At 38.7% G+C, this 19,450-nt stretch overlaps 1 protein-coding gene across 2 annotated transcripts in view; it reads left to right on the top strand.

Moving 5' to 3' along the window:
• Positions 1-19,450, top strand: part of NEK6 (NIMA related kinase 6) — a 62,507-nt gene that overhangs the window by 21,375 nt on the left and 21,682 nt on the right. For both annotated transcript variants that reach the window (XM_057408989.1, XM_057408988.1), the window contains exons 2-5: positions 3,586-3,707; positions 11,896-12,036; positions 13,098-13,160; positions 15,893-16,003. In XM_057408989.1, the coding sequence (XP_057264972.1) occupies positions 3,615-3,707; positions 11,896-12,036; positions 13,098-13,160; positions 15,893-16,003 (408 nt within the window). In that variant the 5' untranslated portion in view covers positions 3,586-3,614. The remainder of the gene's footprint in view (positions 1-3,585; positions 3,708-11,895; positions 12,037-13,097; positions 13,161-15,892; positions 16,004-19,450) is intronic.

Raw genomic sequence — 19,450 nt, 5'->3', positions numbered from 1 at the left:
TCTATACTAACCTGTTTAGCTTGAGTGAGGTGGGAGATTGTAACTCATTCAAGTAACTTCGAGAAGGTGATTCCTTTTCAAAGGAATCAAGGTGTGGCTTTTGAGATGCTACATCTTATTAAAGTGCTTATGTTAATTACAAGGAAGGGTTTCATGGTAACTGTTGCATTCCTTGAGAACTTAAATGTAAAGGCTGTGTAGCCTGAGTGGAGTGATAGAGTGAGGGGTGGCTGAACAGATTTAAACATTTCTGATGTATTTATGGTTTTGTTGAGCAGTCTAAACCAGCTCTGATCTAACCAGACTGAAGTGTAGTGGTGGATGGAGTTCAGTGCAGTTGGCAGCCAGTTGCAAGTGGTGTTCCCCAGGGCTCAGTACTGGGGCTGGTTCTGTGTTAATATCTTTATCAATGATCAGGACAAGGGGATCGAGTGCATGCTATCTTCAGGTTTAGTGAAATGCAGCTCAAAACATGGTAGCTTCCTCAGGAGAGTGCAGGTATCTGGAATAGGGGTTAAAGTCCCTGGTTTTAAGTGACATGTTCTTTGCTCAACATTTTTATGTTTAAAAATATAATTTAAATTTTAATTAAATTTTCATTTAAACTGGTATGTTGATTCAGTAGTTGGACCTTTTAAAAGAGAGAATCTCAAGAGCCCAGTAGAATTTTCTAGAACTATGATTCTGTGCAATTTGGGTACCCTTTTTGACATAATAAAGTGCCTTTGTGGCATTGGCTGTTATTTCCAAACCCTCCATGAAGCTCCTTCCTGGGGATCCCCCTTCCAGTCTACCTATAATGTGTGCTTGCCAGCAGCCCAGAATAGCCGAGCTGACAGCTTCCAGCAGGACACGCTGTCCTGTAGGTGTCAGGGGTCGGGGCTGGTGTCATGTGAGCTGTGCCGTATCTCTTTTCAAAGCTGATATTTAGTTCTTACTTCTTCTTTGCTTCCAGCTGTAGCGCTTTAAACAAACAGTGACCAGACCCAAATACTCCACCTAATACATCCCCATACATGCTGGTGGCAGCCAGGCTGCCCTGCACTGTTAATTGCCTTCCTGTTGTCTAGTCCCTTATGGTGAAAGTAATTGTACCTTGAGGTTCCTTGTGGCGAATGGGAAGTTATGGTTCTCTTAGGAATGTCCCAGATTTGTGTGTGATCAGATGACTCATGTTCTTGTCTTCAGAAATAACTCCCTTTTTGAGCTTTAGTCCTTTCTGAAGGCAGGGCATGGTAGACATGATGTTTGATCAGTGTTAGACTACAGCTACTTCACATGACACTGCCTGGACATGCCTTTTATCTGGAGGCTGTAAATGTGAAATTTCTGAATCCCGTTAGAGATCAGTGGTGATAAGTGAGGCCTTCAGTGGCCTGCGGTCCATAGCAGGGTGCTCTCTGATCTTGTGGGCTAAAAAAGAACATGTGGTGTGTTCTCCCTTCAAGTAAACAGCCTTTCTTCAAATCCTGAATAGAAATTTCATAGGACAGCTTAGTGTTGATCTTGAGACATATTTTTAAGTATTCTCTTGGTTACTAATAAAGCTTGATACTGAAGGAATCTTAAAATCACACTTCACACTCATTTTATCCTTCTCCCACTGGAGTTTCATAGTATTGACTTTTAAAAACCTTTTACTGAGAGCAGCCTGTGTGTTAGCCTGGCTCTGCAGCAGGTACTCCAGCTCTCACAACTCTTTTCTCGTGAGTGCTTTGTTAGACTGAAAGTTCATTTGCTTAAGAAACACAATGAGTCTTTCTCCGTGATACTCTGTGTGTGTACATGTTACAGTAGGTGGTGTTGGGAAAGATCTGCCAGAGCTAAAGGCTTATTTCACTGACAACTGTTAAAAGAACCAAGCACAACTTGCAGTTGAAATTCTTCTGCATCATATTTGCTCCCCCACTCCCCCAAATATTTAGAATACCTTTGTATTTTAAATTAAGAGTTAGTCATTGCCCAAGTGCCAGGCATGCACTATTAATACACTAATGAGGTCAGGTTGTGCTCTTTCACTGAATGAATACTTGCCAAAACTCTTGAAGCAAGTTTCTGCAAATGCTTGTGTTGGCCACTAAATCTTCCCTTGTCACTATTAGGCTTTTGGTCACCACTAAGGACGACAACAGTGTGACTCTAAATGACATATTACCTAGAGCGTGTGGATAATGAATAACTGGCTATGAATAATGTTATTAAATAAACCCCAAACCTTCACACGGCCCTTTGTGGGGAAAGGATGTTCATGTATTTATTGTGTACATTTTGTATATGCTGTGAATATGCTTTGAAGACCAGAGCCTGACCCCAGACTGGTGTGGAGCAAGTTGCACTGAGATCTGCTCTCTGCGTCCCCTGAACAGCTCACAAAATTACCAGGGTAGTTGTTGGACAGTTGGGAAACCAGTTCCTTGACCTCATTCAACCATGTGGGAATTTCTCCTTTATAGAAAAGATCTAAAGAATGGAAACCCCCTACCACACTTCGAATTCCTACTGATTGGTTTGTGTTAGGGTTGATGATAACCTCTTTTTGAGCCCTCTCACCCAAGTTCTGGTGTCTCTTCTTGCTTCCTGTTACTCACAAGTTTTTATATGTTTGTTTGTATACATTGGCTTTATGATACTGCTCAAAATAAAACTAATCTCAGCATATTGTGAAATAAATTGATTCAAGGTAAACCAAGAGGAGCTGTGTAGAAGTTCCGTGTTGCAAGTGTTGGATTTCACAGCTTTCCATCAGCTGTGCTGCCAGCATAAATGAAGGTTCAGTTTTGTTTGTTGTGACTCAGAACTTCACAAAGGAGACTTTTACACTTTCAGGAGGGAGGGGAGACTGAATTGGTCTCTAGAGGGTGAGGGATAATTTGAGATGCTGAATTTATTTTCACTTCCTTGCACTAAGCCGTGTATCTGATAACTTCTGTTAGATTCTGTACTCCAACACCACATCCTTTTAATTTCTGTATTTTTTTGTAGGGCATTCTGCTGGACAGCTGTGCTTAGTAATTGCTGTAGGTAAAACTGGTACAAAATAATTCATGGAAATTTCCCTTGTTTGTTTGTTTATTCCTAGAATAATACTTTGATCTCACTGAAGCTAACATGGTTTGTAGCCACTGCTTCCTGTGGCTCACCAACCTGCATGACAACTTTTAGTTTCAGAGTGGAGAAGAAAGGATGTGGGTAAAGCTACACTTCTAGGTTGTCTTTGGCCAAAGAAAGCTGCAACTGGCCTGATGGGACTTTTTGTCACTTGTTTTACATATGGAAATGTGCTAACCTTTCTTGAGTTATGCACTGAGTGCCTGGTGCAACTGGAGATCATCTCGATTCAGCAGTTCTAGGAGAGGCAATGCGTGCCACTGTTAGAGTTGACAAAAGTGGTATCTTTCATAGATAACATACCACTGACCAAATAAACCCATTTTCTGCTAATTTCCTTATTATTAAATGATACCAGTAATGTTTGTGGGTTTGGTTTGTAATCTGGGGACAGCAATGGTAGCTTTGACCTGTTGCTGCTTTCAGCACTGAGTGGGCAGTGATGAGACTTCTCTCTCCCCTTTCTTTTAACTCCAGAACAGTGAGGCAGAGTTTGGTATGATACCATGGAAGGGCAGCATAACCATCCACATCATCTAGGGGACCAGAACAACCCTCTTTGCAAGCTGCCAGGGCAAGAGTACCAGCATGATCCTCAGGTAAGTACATGTTCTTTAATCTTTCTCCTTTTGTGTTCTCTTCCATTCCTTTTATAAAGGTTTATAGATTACTTAGCATTTAGCTTTCCTTTTTTCCCTCTTTTGTTTATAGTGCAGTTAGAGCACTTTTAGGGTATATCCAGTTTGGGAGTCTGCCAGCCTGCCAGAGTTTCCTGAATTTATTTTTTTGATGATAATAAGAGAAAAAGGAAATAGCTTGAATTTTGCTTAAAGCAAGTCTTTTTAAATCGTCTTATAAAAACATGTTCTATGTTGGCTTTCTCCTCTCTGGTGCTTTGAAGAAAAGGCTGAAGAAAAGGCCAAAGAAAAGCAGTTGATTGTGTAACTGAATAAATGCATTTTATCTCCTTTTATAGTTTAATAATAAATGCTGAAGAGGTAATTACCAAATACAAGAAAAAGTTCATCCTACACAAAACTGCAGGCTCTCTGGCTTCATTTCCTGTGTGTCTCTGGAATCTCTCCCACAATGTGTTTTGTCTGTGCTATTATCAAGTTTCACTACTGTGGCTCATATCTATCTCCCTTCCCTGCCTTTCTGCAGAAGTGGGCTAAAACTAGGGTTAGACCTGCATTCAAAGTAGGGGTGGTACCTTCACTGGAATCGTGAAACCTGTACTTTGTGAACTGTGGCTGCTTGCCTTTTTTTGACCGTTTTGTCCATTGATCAGAGCAGTTGGGTTTTACCTATATGCATTTTAAGGAGTAAACAAAAAGCATCATAGAAAAGCTGTCAGAAAGAAGGATATTGCAACTGTGGTGTAAAGTCACCTTGGGGAGGGGTCTGTGGGTGTCAGTTTGTCATTCCAAATGCACACTCCAGTGCTGATCCAGGTCCTTGACCAAGAAGTGGTTGTTAAGAAAGCTGGATCCAAACACAGATTTGCAAAAGCCATAAGTTGCCTACACACAGAATACAACGATGAATGTATCTTGCGCAGCACTGCTGGGAAAGTAATGTCGTATGGAGCAAAGCCCCCCTCTCCTAATGTAGCAATTTGTCATATTAAGTCATTTAATAATAATTGAATCCCCTTGATTAATCTCCCAGAATTAGCCAGTTGCATTTTGAGCAATTAGGGTTAATTACTGCCTCATTTGGCAGGATAGAGCCCCTGTAATTATTTCATGAACAAGATTAGGAAGTGTTCCTGTGCAGCAGATACATTCATGGCATCTTGGAGCACATGTTAGAATTTGTAATGACATAGTTAAGTGTAATTAGTAGCTAATAATCTGTGTTCTGCTGCTATGCTGAGACAGAGTGGGCTCATCTTGCTCTATGGTCATTGTTCAGTGAAACCTCCCCTCAACTCTCTTAATACCCAAGTTGTGCTAATGGGGGTCTCTAAGTATATTAACTGCTCTGAGGATGATCTCATTTAGAATTAGGATTGCAGAAAGAATTTCTTTGGTTTTGTTGTTAAAATCCATTTTTAAAAAAGCTGAGTAACAAAAATACACAGTCTGCCAGAGAACTGCACAAAATATGTCTCGTCAGCAAACTAGGTTTAAAAAATATCAAACTATGTCCTGTGTAGAGGCCAGGCTGCCTGACACTGATGCCATGGTATGATTGCTTATTGCTGACTTCTCATTTTCCATTTTGCAGGAACATAATTATATACAATTTTCCATTTCTGATACCTGTTACCTGAAAGAATCAAAAATTACATCATTTCTTTCTTCTGAAGATTTAAGTAATGCAGAGATGCTGTATAATAGCTTGTGGAAGAAAGATGTTTGAGAAAGAAAAATTGACCAGACTTGTCTTAACAGAAATGCCATGAATGGCAGGGATAAAAGCTTTAGTAGCATCAAAACAGAACTTGAGCTTGTAGAGTCTTAGATGAGGGGATTTTTTTTTTTTTTCAGTCTGACAGGGGTGTTATTCTTGTTTTACAGCTAGTTAGAATAGAGCTGTGAGTATATCAGACTTTTCTTTCTGTCTTTACTATAGTAATAAGATGACACACTTGAGTAATGCTTCATATTTAGGCATTTTCTACAGTAAGTCAATATATAAATATAAAAGGGCCAATAAAATCACAGGGTTTGCTTCTGCCTCTCCTACCTGCCCAGCCATTACACTGATGAAGTTTGTCAGCAAGAGGCAGAACATTTTCTAGTCATGTTCCAGATTGAAAATGTCAGTTATTTAAGTCTCTAGGTTACTTAGTGTTTATGGCAATAAGCAATAAAAGTTATTTAGAAGTAAATCAGTGATATAAAAATATGAGCTATGTTTTTTTTTTTTACTTAGTTTTCATACTAAATAACTCACTTCTAAACAATTCTTATATACTCACATAGTTTAGCAGAGCTGCTCATGGTAGTTTCATTTTGGTCTGTGAGTTGTAGGTAGACTTGAACTGGTCATCTTGCAGCAAAGGCTCTCAGTTTGTTTCTGAAATACTTATTTTTATATTAATGCTGATTTCTTTATGAATATCACTATCTTTATGAATATCTACTATTTTCAAGTTGGTATTTGTCTTTTTCCTTGTCATAAGCTAGTGCAAACATCTGATAGAGATGTTAAAACTTAGAGATTTGAGCCAAGTTCTTCAGCAAACTTCAAATTCTAGGGAACAGGTCAGGTTGAGGATATTTTATGACTCTAGTTTTGAAGCTGCAAATTGAAAAACCTTATGTATCCTTCAGTAATTATTTGACTACATATTTGAAGGATAATCCATATTTTAAAAGTTTCCTTCTCTTTTGGGAGCTTAAAGTTTTTAATCAATCTGATCTAATGTATTCTCATAAATTCATGCTGGAATTTCAACCTCAAAGTATGCAAAATTATTTTCAGGTAGGCATTATTGAAGGAGATGGGTGTATCATTTCGGACATTATAAAGAGGTTTGAAACGCTGCTGTTGATAGTAAATCATTGCTTATAATGCATGTGTGCTCAACTGGACGGGCTGAAGCTTCCCCATCTACTATCACAGATGTCTTTTAAAGGTGAAATTAGTTTATGGTAAATGTCATTCCGATGAAGTATGCACTTTAGAAGCAAGGAAACAATTCCTTTAAAATTAATGATGCATTGCAAATATCAGAAAAAGCCTTCTATCCAGTATAAAGATAATTAAAATTCAGGTCAGAAGTGTATGACTTAGTCGGGCTAAATTTTTTAATGAGATTTCAGAAAATTAATTGGGCGAGTGTGTTTTTACTCTTCTAAGGAATATTTCATTTCGTGGCTCTACAGGAAAGATGCTTTTATTGGCATCTAAAGATTGTAGAGTCTGACTTTTTTAACTGTTGGTTACCCAATCTTTAACAATTTTTAGGCTGATTATAAATAATCTAAACATCTTGTGACCATTTGTGCAGACTGATGACTAGTGCTGGTTTCCTGCGTGGCAATAAGACAGCAATAGAACAACTGACCTTATTAATTAACATTAGCACCCTGGGTTTGTATATTGTGCAATTAGCACTGAACATTCCCCTTTTTCAACTCGGAGTTATTTTTTTCCTATGCCCCTGGGAGAAGCCGTCACACACAGGCATTGCTCTGCAGCATGTCAGTATGTTACTGGTGGGTTTGTCCCTCAGTACTCTCCTTTGCCTGCAACATTGATTTGGAGGCTGCTGGACGGTTTTCTCAGGATTGTTCAGGTTTTCCCCAGCTTTTAAATAATTACAAAGAAGTAAATTTGTTGGCCACACATGAATTGTTATGGAGATTGAAAATCCATCAGCAGAACAAGTCTTGCTCTTATTCTTCCTAATCCAAAAATTACAAATTCAGAGTTGTACAACTACTCATTTAAAATAATACAAAACCTGGATGGAGGTGTGATGTAGCTGTCCTGCCTGCATGTGGTTATAGCAGTGTATGGAGGATTAGGAGGAAACTGTCAAATGTCCAGCTCTAAGTTTTGACCTGTTTGTGTTCCTGTGTGCTCAGAGTTGCATGTGATTGGGCAGCTGTGGTAGCACCCTTGCAGACTTTCCTGACAATATGGAAGTAGAAAGTACATCCTGTCACCTTACTAATTCCATTTTGCGGAAAATCCCGTAACACCTCAAAATTGGAGGTGGAAAATTCTAGCAAACTTGTGTAAGTGTTGTGACAGGGGCTTCTTGTGGCATTACTCTGCCAGCTTTGAAAGTTTTGCTTTCGCTTCAGTGATTACATCTCAAAGACAAGATGTGTGCCAGAGATGTTGTTCATAATAGTTTGTTCTTGGGATAATCTCTGCCTTTCTTTGTAAAAATGAATAGCCTCTTTATTTGAATGAGGAATTAGTTTACTTCTATCTTCAGCTTTTTTAATGAAGTAGTAGAAGAATGAGACTTCATTGTATGGATAAAAAGAACAGTCTTTGTCTCAAAACTAGCTCTTTCCAAACAATCCCCTTCCTACAGCTGCCTTGGGAGCAGAAATGTGCAAACAGCCTAGTTTTCTTAGTGCCTTTAGAGGTCCAGTGATTGGATGGGTTTTTTTGGTTGGTTGGTTCTTTTTCTTTCCCTTTTTTTCTTTTTCTTTCCCTTTTTTTCTTTTTCTTTCCCTTTTTTTCTTTTTCTTTCCCTTTTTTCTTTTTCTTTCCCTTTTTTCTTTTTCTTTCCCTTTTTTCTTTTTCTTTCCCTTTTTTCTTTTTCTTTCCCTTTTTTCTTTTTCTTTCCCTTTTTTCTTTTTCTTTCCCTTTTTTCTTTTTCTTTTTCTTTCCCTTTTTTCTTTTTCTTTCCCTTTTTTCTTTTTCTTTCCCTTTTTTCTTTTTCTTTCCCTTTTTTCTTTTTCTTTCCAATTTTTCTTTTTCTTTCCCTTTTTTCTTTTTCTTTCCCTTTTTTCTTTTTCTTTCCCTTTTTTCTTTTTCTTTCCCTTTTTTCTTTTTCTTTCCCTTTTTTCTTTTTCTTTCCCTTTTTTCTTTTTCTTTCCCTTTTTTCTTTTTCTTTCCCTTTTTTCTTTTTCTTTCCCTTTTTTCTTTTTCTTTCCCTTTTTTTCTTTTGAATTCAAACTCCATCACTGATCTTGAAACCTGTTCTGCAGAGACAGTACCTTGGTTTTACTGTATTCACACAGACCTGAACACTTCACCAAGCCTGAATCCATCATGAAAATGAGAAAATCTATTTTTGATGAACAGGTTTGAAGATGATGGGGGTATCTAATTTCACACACAATTTACATCTGTATATGAAAACTCTCTCAGATTGAAGAAATAAAGATCGTGGTGTATTTGAAAAAATAGATATTGGTTCTTTGACAGGTTTATGAAAAATGGTAGTGGTTAAGTTTGGAAGGACTTGAAAAAGATCATGAAGTAAGTGAAATGTATGCAAGGCCAGACTAAAGGGGTGGTACTCAGAGAAGGCAGATATTTCTTAGGTATTCTTGACCTTGTGACAGCACTGCCTCTTAATGTTTAAGTACAGCAAAACATAAGAGAAGGTTAAGCTTAAAGAGATGTATGGGGAAATGGACTGCTGTAATCCATAGGGAGCTTTCTGGCATGGTTTGGTCTAACCTGAGCTTGCTCTCTGGTTTATACCGAAATCAAACATCTTCCAGCCTGTATGAAAGCTCCAAGCTCCGTTACTTTAATTAGGTCTGATAGGTTGTGATAGCAAATGCAAATCTAGGTCATTGCATATGTAAATATGCAGCTGTAGTCCTGGAGGATGCCAGAACATATCAGCTAAGGTGTCCAGTCATCACCCAGCATTAACTCCAGCATGGCAAGCAGACTTTATGTGTTAACCATGTGAAAGTGGTTAGGACACACACATACACCCTGTCACTTCCTAACATTTATTTATTTTTTCAGGTTAGGAAGTTGCCAGATAATACTTGGCACATGCTTAAAATATTAATTTACACTTAAACACGCTTAGTTTTAACGCACAATTTAATGATTTATGAAGGGCAAATGGATACCATCCTTAACAGTAGCATGGATTTCTTCCTTTAAAAGAAAGTTTTGTGGTAGTTACTTCATAAAATCTCATTAAAACTGCTACCTTTATTGTGTACGTTAACTCCAGGTTGGAAAAACTTGCTCAGATGTTCTTGCAGCTCAAGAAGAGCTGGCTCAGGAGGCACACATTCACAGTTAAGGAAGTGCTTTGATGCCTTTCTGTATTTTAATTAGGCATAAGTGTTCTGTAGTTCTGTGTACTGACACCTTTGTTTTGGCTGGATAAAGCAATCTGACTGGACAGCTCAGTTCTTTTGCCTAGAAGCTGTTGTGTGAAGAAGCTGGGAAATGGAGATGTTAGTTACCAGTCAAGTTGAACACATCCTTGGGTTCAGACATTCTTCTGGTGATATTTAAACTAAGAAAGCTGCAGGGGCTGATTCCTTTGACTATTTGCTTGTCCGATTTCACCCCATGTTGCCTTGCTTTGTTGATGAATTAGTTACTTAAAGGTGAATGTGTGTAAATAATAAAGTAATGTTATCTTAATATTCTGCTATTTATCTGATGACCCATTGACTCCCTTTTCCTCATCAGTGACAGGATACCCCTGTTTTATTGTTAAGTATACACTGCAAAGCTTAGAGAAACAAATCCTGGATCTTCAGTTTAATTTTTATTTTGCTGTATTGTTTTAGCTTGTAAATGCAGGGTAACTTCAAGCACAGCCCAAGTACTGAGCCTAACCTTCACAAATCTTGGTGGCAGTGGTGGCTGTACAGTAAAGTTGGTAACGGGGCTTCTTTCACAGTATAGAGGAGACTGAAGTGATCTTAAAAGGGAAACTCCCTGAACTCTTGAAAGGAAACACTTGATGAAATGAGCTTCCTATTTCTGTGATTCACCTTTGTGAATGGCTGCGAATTCTCATGCACCCCTCTTAATTTGTGTAGGTTACTGTGCATGAGTTAAACTTTTTACTGTGACATCTTTAGCCTAGAAAAATTAAAACCATTTCTCATGGTGTGAAATAACTTAAACACTCATGGTGATGGAAAAACTTACCTGTGGCCTTGGCATTTCACAAGTAATTAGTCAAATTGGTGGTTCATCTGAAAAGGAGTAGGTTTGCTCTTTTAGGGAGCTTAAACTGAGAAAGCTGATGAGCACAGTGCCCTGGAGTTACATGCCTACTTGAATTAGCAAGCATTGGCTGGACACTGTGATGTTGCATTTTTGTCTCCTCTGGAGTTCAGAACCATCTAAGCTTCTCAGTTTAGCAGCAGTCCTCTCTTTTCATCACTGCTGAGCTTTATCGTGAGGAAGTTCTCAAGGGCACAGGGCAATGATGTGGAAGTGCAGGGCAGGTTCCAGAAACAAAACAGCCTTTTGCTGCCAGAGATGAGGGGGAAAGTGATGGCAGAAAGAACTGATAATGTTTCCACTGTCTGGTTTGTGATTTATGTCTCAAAAACATTGAATTTCACAACTTTATTTACAAAACCTCTGCCAAATAACTGTGAGTGCAGTTCAGAGCTGCACAGACACCTGGAAATCTGGAAGCTTTTTCAAATATCTGATTGATACTTCTAATTCTTTGTTGAATAGTAGTCAGTTTTATTTCTGTTTCAAAGAAGAACAGCCTAAACTTACTTACTTAAATATGTACTGTAATAGATCCTCACTCTCTTGTGTGTAGTGCTGGCAAAAGATGCTGGACTGAAACTGAAGGCTTTACCTGCATTTTGAATGCTTCTATCTCCACACCTCTGTGTCAGGAAATGACAGTGGTAGCAATAGTCATCTCCTTAAAACATCCAGCCCTCCTGGCCTGCCTTCCCTGGAGACTTGTGCTGGGATGTCTACCGAGGATCCAGCACCAAATGGTAGCTGTATCCCTTGGATGCGCTCCCCTCAACTTCTGTTGTGTACTTGTTACTAGTTTTATGCTTTGGTTAATATTTTTGCTCGGGTCTCTGCCGTTACTCTGTGTGCACTCACAGGTAGATGCTGCATTTCGCTGTGGCAACTGCTCCGGTACAGTGCTGTCTGAAGCAGGCAAAGACAATTGAAGGTGGAAAAGGAAAACCAGACCACTCCATTATCCATTCATTGTATATCAAATTTCTTTGTATTTCTTCTGGTCAATCCTTACTGTAAGGAATTTATTCTCTTGAATACTCGTCACAGAGCCCACTACTTTGTGGTCATAAGAAAGATACTGGGAATGCTATTGAAGATTTTGCATCACTTTTTCTAGTTTATTGATTTAATTTCTTTTATCTTGCACAGAGACATTTAACATCGTACCCGTATCGCTGCACACTGGCAGATTTTCAGATAGAGAAGAAGATTGGACGAGGACAATTCAGCGAAGTTTACAGAGCAACTTGTCTTCTGGACAGGAAACCTGTGGCATTAAAGAAAGTTCAGGTGAGCATTTTAAATTCAAATTCTTATTATTTAGCAAGCAGAATGGGAATGTTTTAAGTATCTACTCAGATTACTTTGAGTTGGATAATTCTTTCAGTATTCTTTTGTCAGCAGTAATAATGCAATGAAATGCTTTATAAATTGAGAGTTTAAGGTTTGGGAGCACTGGATGATCTGGTTTGACCTATTTATATTTAAAAATCTGTATGTTCTCTATGGGACCCTGCTTCAATTTTGAGCCATCTGTTTGCACTTCATGGTCTCTATCCCTCATCATGTTGAAGTGGGTTTATGTTTTTAAATGAACTATGAAGCAGTGGTGCAATTTATTTTTTATTTCACTTTTTACTTTATGAAAAGGATTCACTAAATTAGAATCCAGTATATATGAAGGAATGAGGCCCTAATGGCTGTGCTCATACAGGTAGGAGGCTGCCATCTCATCACAGATAAATCATGAGAGCACAAGAATGAAAAATGCCTGCACTTGCTGATGGAGTGTTAAAAGGATTTCTGAGAACTTTCATGCAAGCCATATAGATCTGTAACTTGGTTTAAGTATTGTGCAGTGTTCAGAACAGCATTTTGTTTGAAGGAATTTGCCTTTAATCCTTCAACAGATCCTTTAAACTTGTATTTCTAATGACTAACTCTCTTGATTACTTCAGGATGAATATTAATTCCCAATATTATTGTTAATTATTACAGAGAAATCAGTGGAAGCTGTATCTCTGAAAAGAAAAAAGTCAACTTTTTTATCTTTTATTTACCGCATGGAATTAATAGAAACTTAAACAATGTTTTGAAAGTTACAGCAGCAAATTCTTTGGTTTTTTGTGCTTCTTGGAATACTGTCTACATGTTCTGCAATTACTTTTACTCTATTCCTAGCCTTTTAGTGGCTTCAAAATAAAGAAAACATTGATCTTTCTTTGATCTGGGGATCATGTGAATACTGATTACAGCAGAAAATACACAAATTAGGGGAGGCGAGACCAAGTCTTAAAACACAAAATTACTTTTTCATTGTTTTTTCTTTTCTATGTTTTTTGTCTTTGAAGATTTTTGAAATGATGGATGCCAAGGCAAGGCAAGATTGCATTAAAGAAATTGACCTCTTGAAGGTAAGATTTTTATTTTTTTTTTTTTTTACCATGGCTTTTCCTGGGTTTTTTGATTTAAGAAAAAAACTGTTTTCAGGTTGGCAAGGTTCATTTGCCTTTTTATGGCAGATAAAACTTATACAGCACACACAGTGATCTTAAAAGACCATGCTTTCTTTTGCAAGCTAGAATGCCTACATGATGAAAGAGTTGTGGTATTTTTGGGTCCTAGGTAATTTAAACAGTTTTGTCTCAAACTCTAGTTACAGAATGTTATAAACCTGCACTGGATTCATTGGGAGCAAAACATGTGAATTTATTAGAAGCAGAGGAAACTGAAAATACCCACAATGACAGGAGAGTCCAGAATGTCAGCTCCCAGCCTCCTGTGTGGGAGGACCAGAGGCAGCTTACCTTCTTGAGTGAAGCTCATCAAGAAGCCAGATACCAAATCAGGGTTATTGTAGCGGTAGAGTTGTGAAAGGGAATATGCTCTCTGCTGCCGAAGTCACTTAAATTATAGGTCACTCTCCCCATTTTAATAACATCACCAAAGCTCTCTAGTCAAGCCATAGCAATACTAGAAGCCTGCTTCAGCTCCTTTTGAAGTCAAAATGTTGTATCTGTCTCTGAGAGAATGTATCCAAGTTTAAAATCCCTGGCTGGAATGAAGCACTATCTGTGTGTACTCTGACTATTGAGGAGTTGGTGATGGAATTGCATAGACTTGCTGTAGTCCATCCTGTCAAAATAATACTTTGTCCTTTTTGATCAAAGATTTCTCTCTGACCATGAAACCAAAGGGTTTGGTTTTTTTTTTGTGGTCTATAAGTAAATTATGATTATTCAAAACTTACCAGAAGCCAGACAAAATTGTATATTACTTTCAGTGTAATTCTGGCTAAAAGGTTTCCGTAAAGCAGCTCAATAATGCAGCTGTAATCAGTGTTAGGGCTGCCAGCACCCACACTCAGTCATTTAGAGGTGGCTTACCCTTCCACACGCCTCTTGCTGACAGTGCTGCTGTGCATACACATCAGGCATTAACTACCATCACACTTTTAGGATGCATTAAAGAAATAGGAAATGTCATGAACCCAAGAGAAAGTGTTTGTGATGTTTGGTGCATTTAAGAATCTGTAAGTATGAATATACTTCCCTTCTGACAAAAGAAAATTTCAGTGGTCTTTTCCATGCCACATGAATATACATTATTTAAGAGTCAATATGTTTATTTAAAATAAGTTTGACAAAAGGAGGAGTGGAGAATGGAAGTTTGGCTTCTCCAGAATGACCAACCTGTGTGTCCTGGGAAAACAGAACAGTAAAATGTTAGTGTAGTGGTTTTCCCAGCAGTGTGTGGGCTTCACTACCTGTTACAGTTGTACTATTTTGATGTGTTTTATTGGCATGTGGTGCTGAGGCTTAGAAAAAGGCTTGTTTGACCGCCTGAGCTCAGTGATGCCTTTGGAAACTTGTGAGAGAGTTCCCTCAGAGCATCCTGAAGAGAACAGAAAGCATCTCTTAGATCCCAGGCTTTACTGCACCTACGAGAGCAATACACAGCACCCAGCATCGGGTCTGCCATCACAGTGTGTGTGCAACGATGGGGGGAAGGCACCCTGATGTGTATTAGGTGTTGGGCTACTCGGCTTATGGTTTTGGTGCTGCTTTTTCACTGGAAGCTGGTCTTTGATCAGTGCACCTGAGAGCAGACATTTACAGGAGATTTCAACAGAAACAGTGGGCTGTGGCATTTATTTATTTATTTAAGGCTTGGGCTTGTGGGAATGTTCTTCTCCTGATGCCTGCACATGGATCCCATTAAGGCTAATGTGTGCTAGTGGCGTGGCATTGCAAAGGAGAATCTGTCCCCTAATGTGCATGCAGAGAGGAGTGATTAGTGTGATGGATCATAACAGCGTTTCTTTTGGCTTTGTAACCCCTGGAATAGACAGGTTGAGTCACAGCTGTTTAGTACATGACATGCTCACTTCAGGAGTTTCTAAATTTACTGCATTTCAAAGAGCACAAGAGGGAGGGAGAATATAGAGCAAAATTAGAGTGAACAGAGATACTGAGATACTGCATTGTTTTTTAAGCAATTACAGTTTTCCACCTTAAGAAATTCAAACATAAAATATTAAACAAGGTGAGCCCATTTCTTGTGAATGAAGTGAAACAGTCTGAGAAGGTGCGAGTTTTTAAGGAATGTAGAAGGAAAAAATCTTTAATATCAGTTGTGGCTATAAGAAGAATCTACTGAAATGAAAAAAGTAATGAGTAAAGATGCAAGCAGAAAGAATCAGAAAAATAAACTGATGTGTGCCATTTGTGCATTATTTTCCTCCATCAAAGTTTTATTAAATCTGCTCTTCTAAGGGACAAAGAGACCTCAAGGAGCATCGTAGTCAACAGTTGGGTTTTTCTTTAATGCAGAAAAAATCAATTATTGCTTAACAAATCTTCTCTCAGGGCATTGATTTTTAGCAATTTGTGAGATTAAAATAGAAAAGGTTGTTTCACACTACTTTGGGCTGTATTGCTCTTTACTCAAGACACTTTTATTATGCTGTGCTTATGATAAATGAGACTTCTTGCAGGATTTTTGTTTATAATAACTCAGAGCATGGTTTGTAGTTGCACCTATTGTGAACTGTTTTGCATAGTGATTACAGAAGCAGCACAGCTATTATATCTTAGGGTTTGCTACTACAGCGTTGAAAGCTTCTTGCATTCCTTTTTATCTGCAGCAACTGAACCATCCCAATATTATTAAGTATTTGGATTCTTTTATTGAAGACAATGAACTTAACATTGTCCTGGAGCTGGCCGATGCTGGTGATCTCTCCCAGATGATTAAGGTAAGGATGTTCCAGTTCCAGAGGTGCTACAAATTTTCAGGATTAGGCAGACAGACACAAGGCAATGGGCACATCTGTGCTAGAAGCACTTTTATTCTCTTCTCAGAGTTCTGCTCGCCCACAGGGTGCTTCCAGAGCCAAAACCGAAGTGTCTGGTGACATTATAAGCACTGAAGGCTATGCTGGTTGCTTTTGGTCCCTGCTTTGGAAGGGAGCAAGCTTCTGCATGGTTTGGTGGGATGTGTGTTATTTGCAAGGTTGATTTTATGCAGCTTGTGACTGATAGGGACATTTAATTATTGTTGGATTCTCTGTCCGCATAACCTGTCTGCCACTCTGCAGACATTCAAGAAAGTCTATTGACTTTCTTGGCAGTGGGGATTTGGGTTTGAGAAAATGTTTCAAGTACTTGTTCTTCTTTTATGTTGCTCTTAGGAATATGTGTATTGCTGCAAACCAGCTTTAGTTAAGCTGTTACCACCTGCTTTTATATTTTCTTTGACATGTTAATCTTTAGACATACATCCCTTGTGAGAACAGATGTGTTATATCAAGTTTGTTAGCACTCTCAACCTTCTCTCCATGTTTTACCTGTTTTTTTTTGCCATCATTATTCTGTAATTATCATAAATGAATGTTTGGAAAGTTCTCCTCCTCCTTGTTGTCACAGTTAAAATATCTTATTAACAGATTTGTTTTCTTCGCCAGCAGAGCAATGAGGCACTAGGCCAAAGGCTGTCAAACAAGTTACCCATTTAGTCCATAGTCAACGGCTAAATTTACAGTACCCATGAAAATCTGCTCCATCTCACAGGAGAGTCCCCCTGGGCGAGCGAGTTGGGAACAGGCAGTTGGCAGAGCTGCTCCTGGGGAGAGCCCCAGAATTCCAGATACAGCCTCATTTTACAGTGCTCAGTAGCAGGAGTGATGGTTCTGCCCCAAACCCCAGTGACTTGCACTGAAGGATGTCAGGGTCTTGGTTCTGCTCGCTGAGGGTTATGGAGGCAGAGCTGGTCCTTCTGCCTGGGGAAAGTTTGTGTGTATTTTTATCTTAGGTTTTCTTGTGACTTCTTGTATGTTTTAGCCTTTTCCCAACAGATCCTGGGAAAATTGCAGTTTATCTCAGGGTTTTTGTAGTTGTGGTTGAAGATGGAAAATAAGTGAGGATTGTGAGAGCAGGAGTTTGGGCTGTGATTGTCTTGGGGTGGGCAAGTGTTTTGCTTGATTTTTAGATGTTAGATTACAAGAAGTTTTACCTACAAAATTGTAAGAGACCATCATAGGGAATACTCGTATTCTTTGTCATTTACAGTTTCTAAGTTAAAACATTCCCTACTTTTAAACACATAATCAGTGTGGGGTATTTTTTTTTTTTAATTACCTTTTTACTCTTTATAAATGGAAGCTACATTTTCCCAAACCCTCATTTCTAGATTCTGAGATTGGTAACTTGAGCAGCACTGTAACTTGTGTGCTTTCTGCCAACATTCACCAGCCTGGTCTGCTTTCCCATGTGTTTATCAGGCTCGAAGAAGATGTGCAAGATTTTTTTTCAAGGTCATATAAATGATGTTTTTCCATTGGTTCAAACCCTGGAATTCCGTTCTTTTTTTTTAACAGAAGGAAAAAAAAAACCAAGTAAACAAAATTAAAACCAAGAGGGAACCAAAGTCTCCCCCTAAATATAGCTTTAACTGCAGCAGTGGAGTTTGCCTGCCTGCCCCTGAGTCACTCCACACCCTTCCCATCCCCTGGGAACTGAAGCTTCTGTGAGGATTTTCAGTTTCCGCAAGGCGGCAGGAACAGCAGAAACAACACTCTGAAGGTGTGAGAGTGATAAAAACAGGGACTATCTTTGTCACGCCCCTGGTGCCTGCATTATTTATGAGGTATTGTAAAGCTGGTGTAGGAGAGAGCTGCAGGAAAACCCACCGGAGAGCTGGGACTTTCTTGTAAATGTCAAGCAAATCTTATTGGACATGACATTTAGAAAATGATCACTTGTGGTCTTGCATATCCACTCTTAAATACTTTAATGAGAATTAAATAATTTTATTGTGTGTATAACACTTTGTCCCTCACCCTCTGCAGTTCCTCTGTGCTCTCTATCAAGTTTTGGTTTGAAACTGTTGCAATCTGTCAGATTTGCTGCCTGGGGAATTGCAGGGTTGTGCCCCTTCGCAGCTGATCTGCAAAAGAGAATTTGCCATTACTTGAGTCAAACACGAACCAGTAACAGCATTTCACATAAAATATAAGATGTGACAACGGACATCAGATGTCTGTACTGAGAGGAAAAAGCACAAGGTGCACAAAGGGGCAACAACCAATTCCCTTCCTTTATTCTTGCTCTTGCACGCCATTGTTGGAAATTCTCAAGGGTACGATGCAAAAGAAATGCAGTTGTAGTGTGCTGGAAAGGAAATACAGTGTGTGAGGTAGTTATCCAATGGCACCTTGTATATTGAAGGGTGAGGATAAATCTTAAACCTCTGGAAGTGTATTGTGTGTTGTGTTAATGCTCTGGATGAAGAACTGACTTGGTATCTAGCATGGGAAGAAGCAGCGAGAAGTCAGAGACTGCTAATCCAAAGCAGTGAAAAGTCAGGGATCACTAATCCAAAGCAGTGCTGTTTTGGGATGCCTTGGGGAAGCTGTCACACTTTCCATGTGACATACATGGCTGTTGTGCATCTTTGAAATGGGAAAAGAGTAGTTGAATATATATGTTTAGTCTTCAGTGAAGAAGCTGGATATTTATTCCTGTAATAAGTTGCTTGGGAAGAAGACTTTAGTATTGCAGAGACCAATCACTGTGCTGCAGTCCTTTGTGTTGTGTGTGTTATACTTAGGATTATTTTATTTGAGAGCTAGAAGTGCCCAGAGGTCCGTGGAATCTGGACTCAGCTCTGCTTGGTGCTGCTTAAATGCACACAAACCAGTCTTTTTCCAGATCTGTGTGTCTCTTGATCAGCAGTGTCTTTCTGTCTCATCAGAGATAGTTCAGTTAATTTAGTATTCTGAGTATGCATGTAATAGAATATATTCTTCTGCCTGATCACAGAAGAAACATGGATACTTTATTGATGCTTTGGCCATCTTTTAAAATAGGAAACAGATCACCTTATTTCTGTTATAGGCTGTACAATAATAAACGTTTGCAACACAATTTTTTTAAATGATCTTTTGTTACTTAAAGCAAAATATTTGAGACATTTGTTGTTTTGAGGCGTTAAATATGTTTTGCAAGGTAATTAAGGAGATTAATGCTAATCATAATTGGTGTCCATTCAAAAATGTCAAACCTATTGAAGCATATTTTTCATAATAGTTGTTAATTAGTGAGCTGCATTGAAGCTTACATACAGAGAGAAGGAGTTAAAAGCTAATCAGAAGAAAAGTCATGCTGCTGCAGATCTGGAAGACATGAGTAACCTGCAGCTGACG

Source organism: Pezoporus wallicus, unplaced genomic scaffold (assembly GCF_028554395.1).
Source record: "Pezoporus wallicus isolate ANWC-B61680 ecotype Strahan unplaced genomic scaffold, APGP_CSIRO_Pwel_v1 contig_8341, whole genome shotgun sequence".
Classification (NCBI taxonomy): Eukaryota; Metazoa; Chordata; class Aves; order Psittaciformes; family Psittacidae; genus Pezoporus; species Pezoporus wallicus.
Note: the sequence above shows the minus strand (reverse complement) of the source record. Positions and strands in the feature narration are given on the sequence as shown.